This window comes from Nyctereutes procyonoides, unplaced genomic scaffold (genome assembly GCF_905146905.1).
Source record: "Nyctereutes procyonoides isolate TBG_1078 unplaced genomic scaffold, NYPRO_anot_genome, whole genome shotgun sequence".
NCBI lineage: Eukaryota > Metazoa > Chordata > Mammalia > Carnivora > Canidae > Nyctereutes > Nyctereutes procyonoides.
In genome coordinates, this window is record NW_026575132.1 from 33,488,619 (window position 1) to 33,509,261 (window position 20,643).

Sequence of the window (20,643 nt, forward strand, 5' to 3'; positions counted from 1 at the left end):
GGAGCCTGCTTCTCCCTGCCTATGTCTCTACTTCTCTCTCTGTGTCTCTCGTGAAACAATAAATAAAAGCTTAAAAAAAATATCTCTTATGTAAGGAAAGTAAAACACCAAGAGTTGAGGTCATAAAAAAGTTTGGAGTCCGTTTTTTTTAAGATTATTTATTTATTTATTCATAGAGAGAGAGGGGGCAGGCAGACACAGGCAGAGACACAGGCAGAGAGAGAAGCAGGCTCCATGCAGGGGGCCCGACGTGAGACTCGATCCTGGGTCTCCAGGATCATGCACCAGGCTGCAGGCAGTGCTGAAACGCTGCGCCACCGGTGCTGCCCTGGAGTCCCTTTAATATCATCTTGCATTTTATTTATTTATTTTTGAATTATTATTGTTTTTTATTGGAGTTCAGTTTGCCAACATATAGCATAAAACCCAGTGCTCATCCCGCCAAGTGCCCCCCTCAATGCCCGTGACCCCAACCCCCACCCACCTCCCCTTCCACTACTACTTGTTCATTTCCCAGAGTTAGGATTCTCTCATGTTTTGTCACCCTCACTAATATTTTCACTCATTTTCTCTCCTTTCCCTTTATTCCCTTTCACTAATTTTTATATTCCCCAAATGAATGAGACCATATAATGTTTGTCCTCCTCCGATTGACTCATTTCACTCAGCATAATACCCTCCAGTTCCATCCATGTCGAAGCAAATGGTGGGTATTTGTTGTTTCTAAAGGCTGAGTAATATTCCATTGTATAGATAAACCACATCTTCTTTATCCATTCATCTTTCGATGGGCACCGAGGCTCCTTCCACAGTTTGGCTATTGTGGACATTGCTGCTATAAACATTGGGGTGCAGATGTCCTGCCGTTTCACAGCTGTATCTTGGGATAAATCCCCAGCAGTGCAATTGCTGGGTCGTAGGGCAGGTCCATTTTTAACTCTTTGAGGAACCTCCACACAGTTTCCAGAGTGGCTGCGCCAGTTCACATTCCCACCAACAGTGCAAGAGGGTTCCCCTTTTTCCACATCCTCTAAATTGTTAATTTTCACCATTCTCACTGGTGTGAGGTGGTATCTCATTGTGGTTTTGATGTGTATTTCCCTGATGGCAACTGATGTGGAGCATTTTCTCATGTGCTTGTTGGCCATGTCTAGGTCTTCCTCTGTGAGATTTCTCTTCATGTCTTTTGCCCATTTCATGATTGGATTGTTTGTTTCTTTGCTGTTGAGTTTCATAAGTTCTTTATAGATCTTGGAAACTAGCCCTTTATCTGATAGGTCATTTGCAAATATCTTCTCCCATTCTGTAGGTTGTCTTTGAGTTTTGTTGACTGTTTCATTTGCTGTGCAGAAGCTTCTTATCTTGATGAAGTCCCAGTAATTCATGTTTGCTTTTGTTTCTCTTGCCTTCATGGATGTATCTTGCAAGAAGTTGCTGTGGCCAAGTTCAACGAGGGGTTGCCTGTGTTCTCCTGAGGATTTTGATGGAATCTTGTCTCACATTTAGATCTTTCATCCATTTTGAATTTATCTTTGTGTCTGGTCTAAGAGAATGGTTTAGTTTCATTCTTCTGCATGTGGATGTCCAATTTTCCCAGCACCATTTATTGAAGAGACTGTCTTTCTTCCAGTGGGTAGTCTTTCCTCCTTTATGGAATATTAGTTGACCATAAAGTTCAGGGTCCACTTCTGGATTCTCTATTCTGTTCCATTGATCTATGTGTCTGTTTTTGTGCCAGTACCACACTGTCTTGATGACCACAGCTTTGTAGTACAACCTGAAATCTGGCATTGTGATGCCCCCAGCTATGGTTTTCTTTTTTAAAATTCCCCTGGCTATTCGGGGTCTTTTCTGATTCCACACAAATCTTAAGATGATTTGTTCCAACTCCCTGAAGAAAGTCCATGGTATTTTGATAGGGATTGCATTAAATGTGTAAATTTCCCTGGGTAACATTGACATTTTCACAATATTAATTCTTCCAATCCATGAGCATGGAATATGTTTCCATCTCTTTGTGTCTTCCTCAATTTCTTTCAGAAGTGTTCTGTAGTTTTTAGGGTATAGACCCTTTACCTCTTTGGTTAGGTTTATTCCTAGGTATCTTATGCTTTTGGTTGCAATTGAAAATGGGGTTGACTCCCTAATTTCTCATTCTTCAGTCTCATTGTTAGTGTATAGAAATGCCACTGATTTCTGGGCATTGATTTTGTATCCTGCCACACTGCCAAACTGCTGTATGAGTTCTAGCAATCTTGGGGTGGAGGCTTTTGGGTTTTCTATGTACAGTATCATGTCATCTGCAAAGAGGGAGAGTTTGACTTCGTCCTTGGGCTTCCTCTTTCTTTTACAGCGTCCGCCTTGCAATATTTCTTGCAGAGCTGGTTCTGTGGTCACATATTCTTTCAGTTTCTGCCTATCTTGGAAGCTCTTTATCTCTCCTTGTATTCTGAATGAGAGCCTGGCCCTGCTCAGCTCGGGGCGGGAGCGTCCTTGCTGTCCTTTGCCCTCCTGGCCTCTGCCTGTCCTTGGGTGAGCGCCGGATCCTGGGCTGTGTCCAGCGCCCTGGGTCCCGGGGCCTGCAGTGCTGGAATCGCGCTCCCGGGGCCGCAGCCCCCTCCGTGTGGAGCCACCGCGGGAGCTGCTCCCAGGCCCAGCCGGGCGCGCCCTCCAGCCCTTTAGGGAGCTTGGCCCACAGCGTGTGGCCGCTCTCCCAGGGCGCAGGTGTCTGTTAGTGCCCCTGGGAGCCCGAGGGCATCCCCGCCCTCCTGGGGTCCTGCCCGAGCTCCCTGCGAGCCCCTTTCTGCCCGGGAAGGTTGGTGCAGCTCCTGCTTCTCCGGGACGGGGCCTTCCTGTCCTGGGGGCTCTCGCCCAGCGGCCTTAGCCCGGCTCCTCGCACCCCCCACCCCCCGCCATGCCTTTTTTATTTTTATTTTTTTTTTCATCTTCCTACCTTGATAGAAGCGCGAACTCTTCTCACTGTAGCATTCCAGCTGTTCTCTCTTTAAATCTCAGACTGAATTCATCGGTTTTCAGGATGATTTGAAATTTATCTAGATACGTTGGTGGGGACAGGTGACTTGGGGACCCTACTTTTCCTCCATCTTGCCCCGCCTTCATCTTGCCTTTTACTGTCACAAAAATCCCTATGGCTTTTTTGTGCAGTCCTATTGGTCCAGTAGGACTCCATTAGGACCACAAGAGCCAAATAGGAACTGGATATGATCCATCAGAGCAAATGCATTTTGAAAAGCATTTTCTGTCTCGCAGCACTGCCATTTCTCATTGATGGTTTACCTATAAGATTCCATTTTCCTGGACTCTAAGAAAATCTTCTATATTTGTTATATTTGATTTAATACCACATTAACAGAATACAATGGAGACAAGTGTACAAGTGTACAACATCCTAATCTACTGATGTTTTCCCCCCTTATTTTAGAAAATTCATTTCCTGGGAACTCCTGTCTCTCACTGCTGTTGCCCCACCTCCTGAGTAGGCAGCACTGATGGATGAAAGTGCCCGGCCAGGGTGGTCAGGAGACTATGGCCTCTGAGTGCATGGAGACAGCACAGTTGTGAGCTTCCCACCAACACCTGTGTCCCTCCCACTGTAGGCCACTGCTACCTGAAACACCTGACCGCGGCTAACCTGCATGGGGGCCAAAGGCCTTCATGTTCTCCGATAAACAGGCAAAGAAAAAAAAAATCACACCCCACCGAGGAAGACCAAGTTGAACAACCAGGCAGAAGGAAGAAGAAGCAAAAAAAGACATTTAATTTCTTTGAAAAAAGGAGAAATGTTAAAGAGATGTGAGTAAAGGAAGTAGTTAAAAGACTTTCTCCAACAACAAAACATGATTTCTGAATTGAAAATTCAATAGAGAAATGGGAAAAGAGAATAGTTCCTGTGAGATCTAATTTTGTCTCCTGGACAAAATGTATTCATTCAATAACTAGTTACTGAGAACCTGTCAGGTGCCAGGCACTGCTCTGTGCAAAATGGAAGAAAATGTAACACGAATACAGAACAAAACCACAAAGAAATGGAAACTACGATGGGGATTAAGGAGTATACTCTGTTGTGATGAGCACTCGGTGTTATATGGAAGCAGAAGCACTGAATATTGTACACCTGAAACTAATATGACACTGTATGTTGACTACTTGGGATTAAAATTAAAAAAAAAAAACAACACAGGAGACATGAAAGGTAGGTATAGAAGATTTAACATGCAGAGACTAAGATCCAAAAGGGCGGGAGGAATATATGGAGAACCAAAAATCCAGAAATAAGAGAAAAACTTTCTTAAATTGAAAAGACTTCAATTTTCTGAGTAAGTCCCAGGTGGAAAAGAAAAGGGAAAAAGGGCATGTATAGTTATATACTGATTAAGTGTTAAAATGCCAGAGAGAGGGAAGATGTGTGTTTGTGTGTGTGTGTGTGTGTGTGTGTGTGTGTGTTGGTGGGGAGCGTGGAGTGGGGCAGAAAGACAAAAGGAGGTGGGGGTGGAGAGAAGGGAGAAGGGGAGAGGGAGCAGGGGGAGACAGGGGGAGCGGGAGAAAGATGCTCTCACAAGCTCACAAGTTTCTGGAAGAAGAAAATAATCGATTTATCATTAGGTTTCTCATTTTATACTGAAAATGAGGAGACAGTGTGAAGTATTTACAGACTTCTTTTTAGGTCGTCATCTAAGCCTCTTATATCATCAAATAATTGGTGAGGGCAGGAGAATTTTTGGGAGGTAGAGACAAGCATCCATTCAGGTATTATATTACCCCCAAACCTCTTCTGAGGAAATTAACTGAACAAATTCAGTCTAAACCATTAGAATGAACCACAAAATTCTGAAATATAGTAAAAAGTGTTCATCAGAAAACAATAGCAAGTATAATATTAAATTAACAGAAATATCAAAGGCTTTTCTCAAAAATCAAAACCATCATTGCTACTATTACTTGTTTTGGGAATTCCAGTTATGAAATAAGGAAAAAAATACAGTGATGTAAATAATGGAAAATAACAGACAAAATTATCGTCATTTAGATAATCTGACCGAATGACTAGGTAACTAAAAAGACCCACTAACAAAAAAGATTAGTGCCAGGCAGCCCGGGTGGCTCAGCGATTTAGCGCCGCCTGCAGTCCAGGGTGTGATCCTGGAGACCTGGGATCGAGTCCCACATCAGGCTCCCTGCATGGAGCCTGCTTCTCCCTCTGCCTGTGTCTCTGCCTCTCATTCTCTCTCTGTGTGTCTCTCATGAATAAATAAAATCTTTAAAAAAATGATTAGTGCCAATATAAGAGTTTAGTAAGTTGTCAATACAAAATATTTAAAAATGAATATATCTTTATCCCAGCAATATTTATTTACAACTAGAAGAATATCCCGCTCAGCATGGTACAAGCTATAATTTCCCTTGTATAAAGTACCCAGGGAGGAGAAAAGTCTGCAAGAAGAAAATTAGAAACTCTACAGAAGGTCATTCCATAAGACCTAGATGGGAGGGAAAGACACATTGTGTTCTCAGGCAGGGGCGGGGAGGGCTGAATGTCATTCAGTACATAACACATTTATATGTAATTCAAAGCAATGCTCATCATGAAAATTTTAAAAGAGAATGACAGAGCTATTAACATATATTAGAAAGATATAATATTCAAAAGATGGCACTGAGTTGCAGAAAGAAAAACAGACTAACACAAAAAGTCCGGAAACAGCTCCAAGAAAATATGTAAATATGATATAAAACTAGCCAACGCTTATCAAGGGCTTTCTATGTGCCCCAAACTATTTCTATGAATTTTCATGGTTTAATCTATTTAATTCTCTCAAAACCCTGGGTGGTAGTTTGTTTTTATTTATTTATTATTATTATTAATAATAAATTATTTTTTATTGGTGTTCAATTTGCCAACATACAGAATAACACCCAGTGCTCATCCCATCAAGTGCCCACCTCAGTGCCCGCCACCCAGTCACACCCACCCCCCACTCTCCTCCCCTTCCACCACCCCTAGTTCCTTTCCCAGAGTTAGGAGTCTTCCATGTTCTGTCTCCCTTTCTGATATTTCCCACTTATTTTTTCTCCTTTCCCTTTTATTCCCTTTCACTATTATTTATATTCCCCAAATGAATGAGACCATATAATGTTTGTCCTTCTCCGACTGACTCACTTCACTCAACATAATACCCTCCAGTTCCATCCACATCGAAGCAAATGGTGGGTATTCGTCGTTTCTAATGGCTGAGTAATATTCCATTGCATACATAAACCACATCTTCTTTATCTATTCATGTCTCGATGGACACCGAGGCTCCTTCCACAGTTTGGCTATTATGGACATTGCTGCTATAAAGTAGTTCTATTCTTTCACTCATCTTTTTTTTATTTTTATAAATTTATTTTTTATTGGTGTTCAATTTGCCAACATGTAGAATAACACCCAGTGCTCATCCCGTCAAGTGCATTTCACTAATCTTATAGCTTGAGGGGATGAGGCACACAGAACCTAAACAACTTGCACAGGACATGGGGTGAGTGGCAATAAATGGGAGCTGAGTCAGAAACTGGCTTCAGAGCCCTTGCCCATAACCACCACCCTGGGCTGGCTCTGCGCGTGGAGGGTGTCCCTCCTAGGTAGTAGGAACGAATGTAGTATGTAATAAGTAATAAGTGATACTGAGGATGCTTGACCCCTACTTCACATAATGTATAAAAATACATGGCAGGTGAATTGTGGGTGTATAACATGGCATGTTAAAGACTAAATTGCAAAAGTATAAGACAAAAATATAGGTGTACGAATGTGACACTGGGTTGGGGAGGGCCTTCTTATGCAAAGCAGGAAACCCAAAAGCAGTAAAGTCAATATATGTAGTTAAGAAAATAAAGAACTAAAATCTTCTGTGACAAAAGCAACAGAAGACAAATGACATATTCTATACTTATAACAAAATGATATTATCCTAATATACAAAGAACTTCTTTAGATTAATAAGAAAGACAGAAAAATAAAGCCTAAACATAGGCAATTCAAAGAAGAGGCAATGCACAGGGGCATAACTCCTTCCTAGTGGTCAGGGGAATGCACATTAAAACAACAATGGAGTCCAACTTAGAGATTTTTAGATTGTTAAAAATACAAAAGATCAGCATGATTGGGTATGTTGTGTATATACACATGCAACTGGAAAATTGCACTGAAGATTGCTATAAAGTTGTGGGGAAGGATTTTTGTTAGTATTTCTTAAAATGAAACTGCTAATTTGACCCAGCAATATGAGTTATGGAAATCAATCTGGCACTAGTCCATCAAGCTGCTTGTACAAGGCTGCTTCTTGCACCACTGTGAGTAATGCCGCATACAGACAAACATACAGGTGGGAAACAAGCTGAATGTCCATCAATAGGGGAATGGTTGAATTCACACACAGCTAGAAATATGCGGCAATTCAAGAATGAGGAAATCAAAGAGATACAATTGCAGGACATTAGACTGACCTGAATGAAAATGTCTCAAGATGCAAAGCATGTCTCAGAAACAGTTGCTCTGGGTGATAACTGAAAGAACCTCTTTGGAAAACAATTGGCAATATCTAGAAAACTTAAAATGTGGTCTGCAATCCTGCAAGTCTACTTTGAGGAATATTCCCTGGAGAAACTATTCCATGATGGCACCAGGAGACATATGAGGAAGCTCACTGTGGTGCAGTCCGCATGCCCATCAGCAGGAGAGTGAGTGAGCCTGATGGTTTATTCATACAATGATGTGCTGCAAATGAATTGATAACACCTGACTGTGTCAACTGGCTCCTCTTTAAAACAGAATAATGAGTGAGCAAAGCAAGTTGTGAAGTGATTAAATATTGTTGATTGCAAACCACTCCACTGCACACTGTTCTGTGTGCATGCGCCCTCCAGAAATATGCAGTCACGGTGAGAACGGGGCAGTGCATTACCACCTATGTGGGTTTCTCCATCGCCCTTCCTGGCTGACTGAGGGGTGAGAGCCAGCTGGACCTGCAGCCTTCTAACAGATTGGAGGCTATTCTTAGTTACTTTACTTCCAAACTCTTATCTGGAACCCCAAGAGTTTATGTGAAAGAGGAACCCTAGATTATGCAGATAGCGCAGATTTGGTACAGTGTTTCCTGAACGGAAGCAGAGGAGGGTATCTGAAAAGGACAGATGAGTGGAAGGAGGAAGAAGAAATAATGATTAGATCTAAGAGAGGGGAAAACTGCTTCAACGGAAAAACTCTTGGCCCCATCTCCCTAGGCCCTGCTAAAGCCCTATCCCTGTGAAACAAACACATCACAGAATCCACAGCTCCCTAGTAAAATAGCATTTTCCAAAGGGTGCCTCATAGAGTACTTGTTCTGTAAATGTTTAGAATCATGTGTCAGATTCTCTTGGAAAACACTGGGCTTAAAAAAGAATTAGCACAGCCCATCAGCACAGAACTTCTCAGAATTCTCAATGTTTATGTGTACTGGGAACCTCCAGGAGGGGGATGTAATAAACAGTTTCCTGAGCTTGTTTTATCATGGGGACCAAGTTTTTGGACCACTGCTCCAGGACACACTTTGGAAAATACCGAGTTAAGACAACATGCCTGTAAGACTAATTTAATTTGTCAGCCATTAACATCTTAGTCCGAATTACAGTGTAATGGGTAAAACTTGCTGTCTGTTCACCTAACAGAACACAAGCCAGGTTAATTCTCTGAAAGCTGTTTAGCATCACCACAATCTAGCATTTCCTTTTTTCCACAGGGCCAAAGTCCATGGAGTGCTCACTGTAGGGGCTCTGACAGGTGTGGCTGAAGTGGGGAGGAAGGCTGAGAAAGGAGCATAGAAATAACAATCCTTTAAAATGGGAATGGTGATATAGAGCTCTCAGACAATGCCTTGTGCGCTGTGCCAAATACAAAAGTCTCAAAACACATCATATGGTGTCTGAGCTGAGAGGCTCAAACACAAACGTCTTAAAACATATCACAAATTCATAAATCTTTAACATTACTCCGATTACCTTCCTTCACCTGATATAAATACATTAAAGTTTTATTTAAACATTTTACTAGGAAATCAAATATATGAATACATGTATGTTTGTATCTGTATATAATCTGTATATATATAATATATATAAGCACACACACATGCAAAAAGATGTATAAAACAGCTCTATAACCAACATCCAGATGGAGAATCAGAACATTACCAGTATCCCGACACCACACCTGCTTCCCATCTCCATCTTTCCTTTTATGGGAATGGTTTCCATGCTATTGTCTATTGTTGCACTGCTATATAACTTTCCCTAAACAATACAACTCCAAAGTCCATGGATTGGCCAGATATCTTGTGTATGGCTTCCACTGGTCAACACCGTATTTGTGAGGCTGCCCATGTTGCTCTGTATAGCAGCAGTTCACTGACTCCTCTTCTCTTGCTTTATTGGACTAAAAAAAAACCTGACATACTACACATACCTTGTAAGGAGTTACACTATAGAGGAATACGTGGAAATATGTAACGGTCACTTCCCAAAAGCTCCTCCACAGCCCAGGTAATCATACTGATTGTTCAGCATGATTCCTTCCATTCCTCATCCTTGGAAGGAGTCACAAACTCAGATGTCTCCACAGCCAAAGAAGGACGTGAAATATGCCTTGATGATAGACAGGTGTTGGACTGAGAAGGCCTGGGGGATGAGAGCCCTGTTTACTCAGAGCTCCACAATGATCATGATACAAATTTACAGGCTGGATACAATACACTGACCATCATTTTCCAGATGAGCACTCTAGATCATGTATTATTTCAAAACCAGCTATTTGAAATATAATTTACATATAATGAAGTTCACCCCTTAAAAATATCCAATTAAAGGGTTTTTAGTATACTTACAGACTTGTGCAACCTTCACCAAAATCTAATTTTGGAATATTTTCACCCCAAAAAGAAACCCTGTGCCCATTGATAGTCCCCATGCCCCATCCCCAACTTCCTGCCCTGGGAGACCAATAATCTACTAATCTGTGCTCACAGACTTACCTGTTCTAGACATTTCATATAAATAGAATCTTACAGCATGTAGTCTTTTATAAATGACTTTTCTATTTAGCATAATGTTTTTGAGGTTCATCTATGGTTTAGCATGGATCCGTAATTCATACCTTTTTAATGCCAAGGAGTACTCCATTATATGGATATGCCACATTTTGTTTATCCATTTATCAGTTAGTGGAATTTAGGTTGTTCCTACCTTTGGGCTATTATAAATGTTGCTATGAATATTGTATATAAATTCGCGTGTGTGTGTGTGTGTGTGTGTGTATGTGTGTGTAGAGATCCCTATTCTCACTACTCTTGTGTAAATACCACACACAAAAGAAAAAATGGGGCAGAATTGCTAGTAGTCTAAGATAGGAGAAACTGCTAAATTGTTTTTCAAGTTGGCTGCACCATTTTACCTTCTACCAGCAACATCTGAGGGCTCGTTTCCCCATATCCCCTCCAGTACTTGCTACTGTCTGTGTTTTTTATTCTAGTTCCTGGTGGGTGTGAGGTAGTTTCTCGTTGTGATTTTGATTTGCATTTTCCTGATGATTAATGGTATTGAGCATCTTTTCAAGTGCTTATTTCATATATTTTCTCTGGAGAAGTATTTATTCATTCTTCTTTATGGCCAAAATATATTCCATGGTACAGACATACCACATTTTATTTATACTATACATTCATCAGTTAACAGACATTTGGGTTATGCTCACCTTTGGTTATTATGGGTAATTTAAACATTCATATACAAGTTTTTGTGTGGACATATGTTTTCACTTCTTTTAGGTATATTCCTAGGTGTGGAATTGGTGGGTAATACAGAAACTCTTTATTTAATAATTTGAGTACCTTGGGATGCCTGGGTGGTGCAGTCGGTTAAGTATACAACTCTTGGTTTCTGTTTGGCTCAATCTCATGATCTGAGGGTCATGAGATTGAGCCCCCTATTGGGCTCTGTGCTCAGTGGGATCTGCTTGAGATTCTCTTTCCCTCTCCCTCTGCCCCTTTCACTCATGCTCTCTCTCTCTAAGTCAATAAATCTTTAAATAAAGATAAATTGAGGGATGCCAGGGTGGTTCAGTGGTTGAGCGTCTGCCTTCGTTTCAAGGCGTGATCCCCAGGTCTCAGAATAGAGTCCCTCATCGGGCTCTCCTCAGGGAGCCTGCTTCTCCCTCTGCCTATGTCTCTGTGTGTCTCTCATAAATAAATAAATTAAAAAATATTTAAAAACAAAAAGATAATTTGAGTAACTATTAGACTGTTTTCCAAAGCAGCTGCACCATTTTACATTCCTACCAGTAGGGTTTGAGAGGTTCGATTCCTCCACACCCTCACAACTCTTGTAATTATCTAACTTTTTTTATTTCAGCCATCACAGCAAGCATGAAGTGGTAATGATTTGCATTTCCCTGATGAACAATGAGGTCAAGCATCTTTTCATGTGCTTACTGATAATTTGCATATCTTCCTCAGAAAAATCTCTATTCAGATGCTTCTCAATTTTTAAATTGGGTTGTCTTTTATTTTTGATTTGTAAATATTGTGGATACAAGTCCCTTACCAGATACATGATTTGTACATATTTTATCAATTCTGTGGGTTGTCTTTCACATTTTAAAAAAGGATTTTATTCACTTATTTGAGAAAGAGCTAGAGAGAGAAAGAGAGCACAAGAGAGGTAGAGGAAGAGACTCTCCAAGGAGACTTCCGCTGAGCATAGAGCTTTGATGTGGGGCTCGATCCCATGACCCATGAGATCATGACCTGAGCCAAAACCAAGAATCAGATGCTCAACTGATTAAGCTACCCAGGTACCCCATTTTTCCACTTTCTTTTTGTTATCCTTTGCAGCATAAAAGTTTTTTAAAACTTTTCGATGACATCAGTTTATCTTTCTCCTTTATTGCTTATGATTCTGTTGTCATTTCTAAAAATCCTTTACCAAATCCAAGGTTATGAAATTTCACTCCTGTATTTTCAATGTTTTATAGTTTTAGCTCTCACATTTACATATTTTATCTACTTTAAGTTAATTTTTGTATGTGGTATAAGGGTCCAATTTCATTCTTTTGCCTGTGGCTAGTCGGTTGTCCTAACATTGTTTGTTGAAAAGGCTATTTTTTTCTCCATTGAATTGCCTTGCTGCCTTTGTTGAAAATTAATTGACCACAAATGTAATGGCTTATTTCTGAACTCTCAATTTAATTTAGTTGCTCTATATATCTGACCTTTTGCTTATGGCGCATTGTCTTGATTACTGCAGCAGGGTAGTATTTCTGATACTGGAAATGTGAGTTCCACAACTTTTTTTTCAAGATTGTTTTAACTATTCTGAGTTCCTCCCATTTCCACATGAACTTTAGGATCAGTTTGTCAATTCTGCAAAAAAGTAACCTTTTTTGATAGGGTTTGTGTTAAATTTGTACATTGCTTTGGAGAGTATTGCCATTTTAATAATATTAAGTCTTCTGGTCCATTAACATAAGATGTCTTTCACCTTATTTAGGTCTTCTTTAATTACTTTCAACAATGTTTTGTAGTTTTCATTGTATAGGTCTTGGACTTCTTTTTTTAAGCTTATTTATAAATATTTTATTCTTTTTGATGCTATTGTACATGCAACTGTATTGATCCTGTACCATGCAACTTTGCTGGCTTAGTAGTTCCAGGATGTTTTTTTTTAAGATTTTATTTATTTATTTATTTATTTATTTATTTATTTATTTACTTATGAGAGAGAGAGAGAGAGAGATTGAGAGAGAGGGAGAAATAGCAAGAGAGAGCATGAGCGGGGTCCACAGGGCAGAGGGTGAGGGACAAGCAGGCTCTCCGCTGAGCAGGGAGTCCAAACCCAGGACCCCAGGACTAAGACCTCAGCCTAAGGTAGATGCTTAACTGACTGAGCCACCCAAGACCCTGTTCCAATAGTTTTTTGGTGAATTCCTTCATATTTTCTACATAAAAGATTGTGTCATCTGTGAATAACAATGGTTTTATTTATTTTTCTTTAATGTGGGTGCTCTTTGTCCCCTTCTTGCCTAATAGCCATGGCTAGAACCTCCACTACAAAGCTAATACAAGTGGCAAAGCTGACATCTTTATCTTGCTCCTGGACCTTAGGAGAAAAGCATTCAGTTTTTTTCCATTAAGTATGATGTTAACTAAATTTTTTTACATATGCCCCTTATCGGTTGAGAAATTTCCCTTTAATTCTTATTTTTCTAGTGTTCTTTTTAATTATGAAAGGGTGTGGGATTTTGTCACAGGCACTCTTGTGTGTCTTTTGAGATAATCATGGGTTTCATTGTTCTTTACAGATACGGTAAGTGATTTACTTCCTTTCTTCTTTACAGATACAGTAAGTGATTTACTCTACAGATACATTAAGTGATTTTTTGGATGTTAAGCCAAACTTGCATACTTAGGATAAATCTTACCTGGTCATATTGTATAATGCCTTTTACATGCTGCTGGATCCAGCTTGCTAGTATTTGACTGAAAATTTTGCATCTATACCCGTAAAAGACATTGGTATATAGTTTTCTTACAATGTCTTTGATTTTGGTATAATAGTGATCTTATCCAATGAGTTGGGACATGTTCTCTCCTCTTCTATTTTCTGGAAGAACTTATGCAAGATTGGTATTAATTCTTTAAATGTTTGGCAGAATTAATCAGTGAGGCCATCTGGGGCTGGGCTTTTCTCTGTGGGAAGTTTCAAAATCACCGATTCGATCTTTTTGCTTGTGATTGTTCTATTCAGATTATTGATTCCTCAGGAAAGACCCCGAATAGCCGGAGAATATCAAAAAAGAAAACCAGAGCCGGAGGCATCACAATGCCAGATTTCAGGTTGTCCTACAAAGCTGTGATCATCAATACAGTGTGGTACTAGCACAAAAACAGACACATAGATCAAGGGAACAGAATAGAGAATCCAGAAGCGGACCCTCAACTAATATTTGACAAAGCAGGAAAGAGGATCCACTGGAAAAAAGACAGTCTCTTCAATAAATGGGGCTGGGAAAATAGGACATCCACATGAAGAAGAATGAAACTAGACCATTCTTTTAGACCAGACACAAAGATAAACTCAAAATGGATGAAAGATCTAAATGTGAGACAAGATTCCATCAAAATCCTAGAGGAGAACATGGGTAACACCCTTTTTGAACTCGGCCACAGCAACTTCTTGCAAGATACATCCATGAAGGCAAGAGAAACAAAAGCAAAAATGAACTATTGGGACTTCATCAAGATAAGAAGCTTCTGCACAGCAAAAGAAACAGTCAACAAAACTAAAAGACAACTTATAGAATAGGAGAAAATATTTGCAAATGACCTATCAGATAAAAAGAGCTAGTATCCAAGATCTATAAAGAACTTCTTACAATCGGAGAAGGACAAACATTATATGGTCTCATTCATTTTGGGAATATAAAAAATAGTGAAAGGGAATAAAGGGGGAAGGAGAACAAATGAGTGGGAAATATCAGAGAGGGAGACAGAACATGAAAGACTCCTAACTCTGGGAAACGAACTAGAGGTGGTCAAAGGGGAGGTAGGCGGGGGATGGGGGTGACTGGTTGACGGGTACCGAGGTGGGCACTTCACGGGATGAGCACTGGGTGTTATTCTATATGTTGGCAAATTGAACACCAATAAAAAATAAATTTATAAAAAAAGAACTTAAACTCAACAGCAAGGAAACAAACAATCCAATCATGAAATGGGCAAAAGACATGAACAGAAATCTCACAGAGGTAGACATAGACATGGCCAACACGCACATGAGAAAATGCTCCGCATCACTTGCCATCAGGGAAATACACATCAAAACCACAATGAGATACCACCTCACACCAGTGAGAATGGGGAAAATTAACAGGGCAGGAAACAACAAATGTTGGAAAGGGGAACCCTCCTTCACTGTTGGTGGGAATGTGAACTGCTGCAGCCACTCTGGAAAACTGTGTGGAGGTTCCTCAAAGAGTTAAAAATAAATCTGCCCTACGACCCAGCAATTGCACTGCTGGGGATTTAGCCCAAAGATACAGATGCAGTGAAATGCCGGGACACCTGCACCCCGATGTTTCTAGCAGCAATGTCCACAATAGCCAAACTGTGGAAGCAGCCTCAGTGTCCATAGAAAGATGAATGGATAAGGAAGATGTGGTTTATGTATACAATGGAATATTACTCAGCCATTAGAAATGACAAATACCCACCATTTCCTTTGACGTGGAATGGAACTGGAGGGTATTATGCTGAGTGAAATAAGTCAATCAGAGAAGGACAAACATTATATGGTCTCATTCATTTGGGAAATATAAAAATTAGTGAAAGGGAATAAAGGGAAAGGAGAGAAAATGAGTGAAAATATCAGTGAGGGTGATAAAACATGAGGGACAGCTAACTCTGGGAAATGACAAGGGGGAAAGGGAGGTGGGCGAGGGGTTGGGGTGACTGGATGATGGGCACTGAGGAGGGCACTTGGCAGGATGAGCACTGGGTATCATGCTATACGTTGGCAAAACGAACTCCAATAAAAAAAAAAGATTATTGATTCCTGACTCAGTTTTGGTTATTTCTGCCTCTTTGGAAATTTGCCCATTTCACCCAAGTTATCTAATGTGTTATACAACTGTTCATGCAGTTGTTTATAGCATTCCCTTTGAGTCATTTTAATTTGTGCAAGGTGGGTACTATACTTCCTCTCTTATTTCTAATTTTAATAATTTGAGTTCTCTCACTCTTTTTCCTTGGTCTGTTAGCTAAATATTTGTCAATTTTGTTGCAGATTATATATCACTTTATAATTGAATTCTTATCAGAAGACATAAAAAAATGAGAGGTAATCTCTACAATGGGAGGCTAAAGAACATTAATGTAAATCTAAGCTTTTGCTGTCCCATTCTTCCTAAATGCTGATGTGGTTGACCTCAATTTTTTCCATAATGCTGTTTACCATCTCTGCCTATAGTGGTGGTCAGGTGGAGGTTGGGGATTGAGGAGCACTACAGCAAACTGGCGGCTTGGTCATCTTAGCAGCAGTGGTCGGCCATAACCTCTGGGCACAGTTTATTTATGGCCATTTGGTCTGATGTCTTAACTCACCGATACTGTTTTTGCCGTGTTTCCAGCTCTTTACGTCTGTGCTGCTTGAGGATGTGAATTTGGTCATCGCAGGCCAACTTTGCTGTGAGGAAAGGACAGATGTGAGACGAGCCATGGGAAGAAGGGGTAACAATGTTCAATATTCGGGTTTCCCTCACACAAACCCTGCCCCTATCTTTACATGCCTCAGAATATTGCCCTGTTCATACTGAGGACACTGGGGCTTGGGGAGGTTGAACAGCTTTGCCTTTGAACTTTGCTGAAGGTCACACAGCTAATTAGTGGAGTTTCAACACAAGATTAGGCACTCCCACTATAAAAGACAAATCCAGTTCCCCCTCTTTCTGCCTGTTCACTCAGCAAGCTGAGGACCTTGTACTTTGGGGCCCTGAGAATCACATCCAGATACGTGAGCCAGGCTTGGTTCTCATCAGGCATTATGGAGGCAGGCCAATGATTCTCTACCTCTCTCCAGCAGGCATATAGTGTATACAGCAAGTTGCCTTATCTTGCTCACATGTAAAATGGAGATAATAATGCCTGTTTTTAGGGTCATAGTGGGGATTTAGTGAGCACTTCACATAGTGCTTGACACTTAGTAAGTAGGAACAATAATTAACACTACTGTCCTTATAATCATGATGGACTTGTGCTGCCTCTTCCTCCCTCTTAGCCCAGATTCAAAGGCATCTTGGTTCTCATTTCAGAAGTGGGGCAAGTAGCTAAGGGCAGGGTCAAGCTGCTTAGGGAATTTCAAGCAGGAGAAGCTGGTTCATGACTACCTTTTATACTGTTATTTAAGGTAGAGCCAGTGAACACAATTAGTGGGAGCCCAGATAGTAGGATTCCAGAAAAGGGGGTCTATAATAGCGCTTCTCCAGCTCTCTGGTTCTGAAAATTTCCATTCCACCACAGTCTGATATTTTTTGTAAAACACAATAAAAATTAACTACTAGAAAAATGAAATAAAAAACAAACCAAGGACATTCAGAACACAAGGCCTGCTTTTATTATAATATGCAACAATAATAGAATAATTCTTGCAAGTTGCTATAAGCATTGGTAAATGCCTACTCTCAGGCTGCAGTTGACTCATTGCAGACCAGCACCCAATAGTTCTTAGCCTGCACTCAGAGCTCCTTCTGGTAGAGGCAGCTCCAGTCCAGGGCTGGGAACTGGGGCCTGGAGAGGAAGATCAATGGGGCATCTCTTTATTCTACTGTGAGGATGGAAAGCCATCCAGTGGGGGCAGCCTGAACCCATGGAAGGCAGGATGAGTCCTGTAATGGTAGCTGTCACTAGCTGTAGGAGACATGGATGTAGGCATTCAACATCCATCATCTCTATTCTATCTCAAAGAACCAGCCTATTTCTCAGGTACCTGGCTCTGAAAAATTGGGTCTCTTCACTTTCAGTGGTATGAATATGTCAGAACATGTGGAACTGCACATACCAAGTTTCAAAAGGCATCAGTTCCATTTCTCCTGGCCCTGAGGATTTTGGACATTCCACCCTGGTGACCGATGGAACTTTTGGGAGCACAGCAGGTGACAAGACCTAGACTGAATGCCCCAAGGCTCAGGAGTGGGAGCTGGTTCCAGAACATGGATATGAGTGTCTTAATGAAGCTATATTTTCACACAGGTGCTCTGGATCCCTGGGGCCACAGTGATGGTCCTCTGACTATTGTGTTCACCCCAAGTGCCATGGGAAGTATTAGATCGCAGAGGTTACCATGTCATTTGTGGGCTGGGCCCCTTCATTTCCAGGTTGTCCCAAGGATTGCTTGTTATGCTATGTGGTGGATTAAAGATGGCCATACATTCTTTGATATTCTTTCCATTGAGAGGTGGGCTTTGAGTCTGGGTGGGCTTGGACCAATAGAATATGGTGGAATTCATCCTCCGTAAGTTTCTAGGCCCAGACAGGAAGAGACAGGCAGCTTCCACTTTCTATCTCTTGGAATACTTGCTCTTGGAGGCCAGCTGCTGCATAAGAAGTGCAATTATCCTGTGACTGCCAAGCTGTGGGAAGCCCAACTCCATAGAGAAGGCTTCAGGAATGAGAGATTCCATGTGGGGAGAGAGGGTAAGGAGCCCCAAGGCACTAGACATGTGAGAGAAGAACCATCTTAGGAGTGAGCCTGCTAGTCCTTCCCCCTCTGCTGATGCTCCATGGCTCACAGATGACTGCCCGGCTGAGTCTTTCCCAAATTTCTGACCCATAAGATCATGAACAAAATAAAATGGCTATTTAAAGCCACTAAGATTGTTTCACAGCAATCGATGGATAGCTTCTATGTGCCCCTCCAGATCTAGCCTTCACCTTGTCCTGTCCCTGAAGGCCCTGATCTTATTCTTCATTGGAATGAACTGCATCATTGGGCTTCACATGGGGTTCAGCTGCTGGGGACCCTGACCAGAGAGAGAAGGGCATGGGAGAATGAGGAGAGGACATTTACTCCCCAGGTCCTCTCTCCATGCTTCCCCACACTGTATATATCTCTACTGGTGGCTACAGCTACTCCTAATGGAGCTCTGTCTCCAGGACACCCCCCTTCTGGGATTATTCTGGCATTCTTTCCCTCCCCCCACCCCGCCAGAACTAGCAGTGCTAATGGCCTGCACACTGGTGTGCTCCCCTGCATACTGGCCTACACCTTTCTAAATATCTGCATTTGAATGTGCCATATATTTTTTGCCAGAAAAGGATTCAGGGTCTGTGGGAAAAAGGACTGCACAACCAAGAATCCTGGGTTGGAGGGGTATGAGGGAGACCTGGAGCTAGTTGTTTTTCTAATTCTAGAGAAAGAGAAGTACCCTGTCCACAACTATTCACATTCTGGCCACCACAAGACACAGTGAATTTTGTGACTTTTTTTTTTCCTGTCAGGTCGGGAGACAAAAATCCTCCTAGCTCCAGTCATTCAGCTCAGAAATGTTTTTGGAATTTGGTTTCTTAAATTCCATGTGAGAAACCATGGGGTGCAGCCTGAATACTGGGTAGAAAAGAAGTTTTTCCTGTTTTGTCTTGGTGTTCTTAGCTAAAACATGGGGGTAGTAATCATTTCCATTTTACCTACCCCACTGAACCTCTGTGAAGAATGAATGATCTACTAGGATAGGAATGCACTGCCAACTAGGAAGTATTAAACATCTTACTGACAAAAGCATCTGTCCTCTTCCTCATTATTTTAGTGACTCATAGCTTTGAAGACTTCTTGTCCTGGGTTTAGAGTGTGAGCAAACTGAAGGACCATCATTTGGAGTCAGAATTTTGCCAAGGCATGGGTTTGACACTCACACACTAAGAGGCTAGCATGCAAGGGGGACTCATTCAGAGAGACAGTGGCTTTAGCTGACCTTTGCCATCCATTCTTCTCTCTGCTCCTCCATACCAGGCCAGCTGTCTGTCTCTTATGAGGAATAAGAAAGAAAGTGCCAGGTTGGCACATTGGAGGGTCTTGCTGAAAAGGGCAGATTTTAAGTTCTTTTCTCTTTAAGTGAAATGTAGGACTTCAGATTTAACAATTGGTGCCCATGACCACCAGGCATGACCATGGCCCCTCTAGGCTGTGCTTGGGGCACTCCTAGTCAACTTTTTCCCTTCCCAGTCCTGTGTGGGATACCCTGGAGCCTAAGCCCCGCTATGACCTCACAGAGAGAAGAAATGAAAATTCACCTGGACAACTGCCCATCTAGGGAGATATTCCACAGGTATTTGCTGTTAGGTGCCCTCTGACAAAAAGGGAATCATAAGCTTGCCCCTGAAGGACTGCAGCACAGAGGGATGACAGCTGAGCATGTGGCTGGGGGCCTCTCACTCCGCCCTCTGAGTGTGGGACTTATTAGTACCCTTAGGAACATCATACCACCTACAAGCGCATCGAGGCACAGAGCAGCAGTGTTATTATTCCCATGAATACAGTTCTTTGAGGAAGGAGGGCCTGCAAACCCCTTGGGTTCCTGGGAAGCTCAAGGAGTGGAAGGAGCTTGAAATACTCACCACGTCCATCTCTCAGGACAATCTCGCCCTCACCAGTGATCCAGCGGTAGCAAGGGAACTCGATGTAATCTCCACAGGGCGTCTTCAGCGTGATATACTTTAGGTACCAGTCATCATGGAGCCAATACTTACGCTTCTCGATTTTGACCAGCTGGATGTCGCCCAGTTCTTCATCTACGGTCACATCATAAGAATCAACCTGAGAGAGAAAAAAAAAAGGGCAAATCAGATTGTCTGGAGGGGGGGTGGTTCCTGAGCCTCTGCATCACCCCTTAGTTTATTTAGCCAAGATGTTTGCAGAATGCCTGCCCTCGGCAAGGCTCTGTGCTGTACCTAGGAGACAGGTGGACAAGTCCTGGGCTCTGCCTTTATGGAGATGGAGGTCTAATGAGTAAGAGATGGATGTTGCTGCTCAGAGAGGGACATCCTGCTGTCTGCACATGATTCA

At 41.7% G+C, this 20,643-nt stretch overlaps 1 protein-coding gene across 3 annotated transcripts in view; it reads right to left on the minus strand.

The window, feature by feature from the left end:
- The window catches only part of ALOX5 (arachidonate 5-lipoxygenase), a 77,721-nt gene that overhangs the window by 49,050 nt on the left and 8,028 nt on the right, over nucleotides 1-20,643 (minus strand). For all 3 annotated transcript variants that reach the window (XM_055345014.1, XM_055345015.1, XM_055345013.1), the window contains exons 2-3: nucleotides 20,196-20,394; nucleotides 16,191-16,272 (exon numbers count right to left, since the gene is read on the minus strand). In XM_055345014.1, the coding sequence (XP_055200989.1) occupies nucleotides 16,191-16,272; nucleotides 20,196-20,394 (281 nt within the window). The remainder of the gene's footprint in view (nucleotides 1-16,190; nucleotides 16,273-20,195; nucleotides 20,395-20,643) is intronic.